Source organism: Saccoglossus kowalevskii, chromosome 14 (genome assembly GCF_978046115.1).
Source record: "Saccoglossus kowalevskii chromosome 14, keSacKowa6.1, whole genome shotgun sequence".
Taxonomy (NCBI): Eukaryota; Metazoa; Hemichordata; class Enteropneusta; family Harrimaniidae; genus Saccoglossus; species Saccoglossus kowalevskii.
Window position 1 is genome coordinate 13,655,317 of NC_140654.1, and position 4,305 is coordinate 13,659,621.

At 39.9% G+C, this 4,305-nt stretch overlaps 1 protein-coding gene across 1 annotated transcript; it reads left to right on the top strand.

Moving 5' to 3' along the window:
* Positions 1 to 294: 294 nt before the first annotated feature.
* LOC102806298 (carbohydrate sulfotransferase 11-like) lies at positions 295 to 3,738 on the top strand. Its single transcript, XM_006821708.3, has 3 exons — positions 295 to 450; positions 724 to 869; positions 2,181 to 3,738. The coding sequence occupies exons 1-3, from the start codon at positions 369 to 371 to the stop codon at positions 3,030 to 3,032; spliced, it is 1,080 nt and encodes a 359-aa protein (XP_006821771.1). The 5' UTR covers positions 295 to 368; the 3' UTR covers positions 3,033 to 3,738.
* Positions 3,739 to 4,305: the final 567 nt, after the last annotated feature.

Genomic DNA, 4,305 nt, shown 5'->3' on the forward strand with positions numbered 1-4,305 from the left:
GTAAAATACATTGTTTATTTACATGAAATTCAAACACGCGCTGCGCGACGACCACCGCGCTTTAAAAAAGTTTGCATATTTTCGTAGCGATAAATCAGCACAGGTCAACTGGCGTCCAGTGAAGGTTATTGGTTACCACCTACAAAATATTTTATTCGAATCTGTCCCGGGATTTCATTTAAACCCATTTGATTCCGTTTCTGAGTAAATACCAAGTGCCACAACACATGGACATACACCTGCAGTCTCTATTGCTATATGCAAATTAGATACAATTGTTTTTTTTCCGACTCGGACTTAACTCTCGCAATGTGTGTGCGACAACTCTATTTCTCTCTCTCTCTCAGTTGCGTTCTATCGACACTCGCATGATTCAGCCAAGTTCTAAGCGTTTTATTGGTTCAGGTATTCTTTGCTTCATCGTAACAGTGGCGTTTGTAGTTTACAGCGGTGAGTATAAATTAACTCTGATTCACGATATTCTATTATAAGCTGACCTCATTTTTCAGTACGCTTTGAAGTGAATCGAACGAGGGAAAACATAAACGTTTCTGATTCACAAAGTACCAAAGGTCAATTGTTTTCCTGTCTTCGATTGGACAAAAAAGGTATCGGGATTTTGATTTGATCGAATTCGGTATTTTACTGATTAGCTTGGTAAAGGGAAGGAATAGCCTAAAATACAAATTAATAAATGTACTACTAATTGCTAATGACTTTCAGATGACGTGTATGATGTCCTGACGCCAGTTCACTATAAAGACCATATCGGCGCTACGTTGTTGACGTCGGAAAATTATTCTTTGGTGGACTCGGAGCCCGGGGAGTTATTACCTGCCAACATTACACAGACTCTTGTCTCCTCCTTGGTAAATTAGCATTCTTTTTCAGTACTTCTATCGCATAGTTACAGGTGAAGCCCCCGGCTTTACAAATCTAGGTTTTTCATGAGTCACTGCACCAGCTACAAATTAAAATGTCGTAGTCGTGCAGCGCATTCGAATCTCTTGGCCCATAGCGACAAACGTCCTAAGCAGTTTTCTCGCTGACTTAGCAAATTGCGCGCCGACTTCCGTGATACGAAATCATGTTTCTCACCGACTTATCAACTTGAGGTGGCCACAGGCGTTTTTTTTTTTTTTTTTATTGAGCCATATTGTGTTTGCTGTTTATAAAATGAAATGACAGATTTATTTAGCCCCGTAGGCATCAGTTAAGATTGTTTGCCTTCACCCAGCACCGTTTATTAGTAGTACACACACATGTTAGTCAAAAAACACTGACGTGCATGAATCACAAAAAAACAAAAAAACAACACTCATGATAAATTGCATTTAAAAGACTTAAAGCGGGAGGGTCGTCACCTGCGCACGCACGGGAATTGAGTCCCAGGCGATGATAACAACACACGCTAAAGACTTGAGGGCTCACGCTTGTTTTGTAAACACGCTATGGCCATCTGAAGCATGCGCAGGTGACGACTCCCCCGCTTTAAGTCTTCAGGTATGAAGTTTTAAATGCTATGGAGACCCTCTGGATCTTATCTTAAAATTACCACTATTCCATTATTTACAACAACAACAACAACAACAACAACAAACTATACGGTAAAATTCTCATTGGTTAAAGAAGCCAATGCGTAAGACCAGGGAGACCAGCTCTCTGGTATGACAGATACACATTCAGCGAGCACTGACGCCATTTTGAAAGGTGAAACTCCAGGTCATCGGTACCATATTTGGACGTATTTAATGACCTGATACGGGAATGCACGTTTTCGTTGGACAATCGCTAGACCCAGTATAATACTCGACTCGGTTACCTTGGACATGTTTAGTAAAGAAGGTGAAACCTACTTACGTATCGGTTGCTAAGTCGACGCGAAAGTTGCCTAGTCGGCGCGGAACTTGCTAAGTCGGCGATAAACTTGCTTTCATATCGCGGAAGTTACTAAGTCGGCGAGACAACTGCTTACATATCGTGGAAGTTGCTAAGTAGACTGGAAACTTGCCTATGTATCGGGGAAAGTTGCTGGAGTTGGCATATCGATTGTCGCCATTGGCCACCATAGTAAACAATGTATTTCACTTTACATGTGTTGAAAATGTCGCATTGGAATTAGAACCATTTGGTTTTTGAGTCGGCAGAGCCATCACTGAAAATGAATTATTTTCTTGCAGGGGTACGATGACCGAACTAGCATATACCAGTCAAGACGAGATAAAATATATCAGGCGTGTGAAAAATATGAAAACAGGTTCAAGAAGCATCGCCATAAACTTCCTCTTCACAATTTATATATCAGCCAGAAACACAAGTTTATATATTGCGCTATTCCGAAAGTTGGCTGCACAAACTGGTTCAAGACTTTACTTGTTCTTTCTGGTCAATTCAAACAAGATGACGTCATCGGGTGGAGGGAAATCAATCTATACAGACGGGCTCACTATGGGGGTCTACGCGAATATAACAAATTAGTGGGATCCGGACGAGTGGGAGAGTTTATCCGATTCGTGGTCGTGCGACATCCATTCACCCGCCTAGTGTCATTGTTCGCCCAAAAGCTCGATCGAAGACCTGACCGGCGGCTAATAAGCGAGCTCCTTTCAAAGATGCAACAGATAACCGAGTCGAACTCGTCGACTATGAACTTTCACAACTTCGTGGACTACCTCATCAAAACAAAGGAACCGACTGAGACATGGAACTCCCATTTCAGACCGATGCACTTGTTATGTTTCCCATGCAACATCGATTACGATATTATTGGACATTTAGAAACGATCCACGAGGACTCGGAGTACTTGTTTCATGAGATCGGTTCCACACTATCGTATCCGAAAAAATCCTCGCGCACCGCCACCAACAGTTCGACCACCGATAATCTTCTCCGCTATTTCAGTACGATTTCTGATGACCAAATATGGAATTTATACAAGATTTACAAAATGGATTTTGAAATGTTTGGTTATTCTCCTTCAGAATTTTTTCCATTCCCTAATAAGAATCGAACACAAAACATTATTATTTAAATAATAAACCATCCTCCAAACGAAACAAATGGCTTTACTTAACACTTTTTTTTGATACTCTTGACATTGAACATCTGTGACGTCATTAATTAATTTTTATGTAAACCATACATGTTGTCGTATTATAATATAATGAAAACCTGGTACACGGAATTTTCTCTAAGTCATGCGCAGTTGAAGTGGCGTTACGTCATTTCCGGAATATACGAATACGCTCTGTTTTACTGTCCCAACATGGTCCAACCTACATGGTCCGTCCTACCAAGAAAGTAAACTTCCAGTACTGTAAGACGCATTATGACACGTGGTAATATTCACCCAATTTATTCAATATAAATAACAAATATTACTGTACTAGTAAACATATTAGTATTCAATCAAATATTCACATAATACCTCAGAAAAGTGTATGTACTGGTCAAACCCTTCCAACGACCCCAGTGATTACAAGTGGTTGATCCCCGACGCATCTAAGTATACATGCGATATTGAAGTGCTATCTGTGCAACCGATTTTCACCAAAAGGACTCTACACTGCGTTTTGATTAGTTTTATTTCGTATTTTATCCCGAGATCGAATTACGCGAATAGTAATATTCAACGTTTTAGTCACCATCCCCAAAATTATGTATATTAAAAAACCAGCAATGCTTTCAGAAAAAAAAGTAATAAAAGTAATCACATACCATGCACGTAGTACAATAAATCTGGGATTGTTCTGCTGTTCTCTTGTGTCAAACTGGGTTAACCGCATATGTAAGTTTATTCAAAGAATTCAACACTTCAATAATTCGGCTCAGGATGCTCAAACAATATCAAAACAACTGTAGGCTCATGTTTATAGAAACGTTAATATAGTATGCTAATTACAAATAGATTGGACACAAACTCTGGGAGATATTTAAAGGGCGGTGGCCACGTGCTGCGCATGTGCGACATTAGTACTGATAAACATTGATTTTTTTCTCCCAATGGAAAGTATGAAGTTTGGCCTGGGTGCCACTAGCACCAATTACCGCGGGTAACTCCTTCAATACCTTCCAATCACCTAAAAAACATCTAATTAAAGTTTGATAATGTCGCCATCTTTGTTTATATGAGACTCGTACGAGTATATCTCACGCATGCGTGGCTCGACGACTACCGCCCTTTAAGTTTGAAACGCCCCCACCACCCGTGACTGAAGGGCGTAATTGAAGATAATGGTTATTTTAAAACATAGATAATCATGTATACTTTGATGATGTTTGAATTTTCAAGTTTGCCATAATTT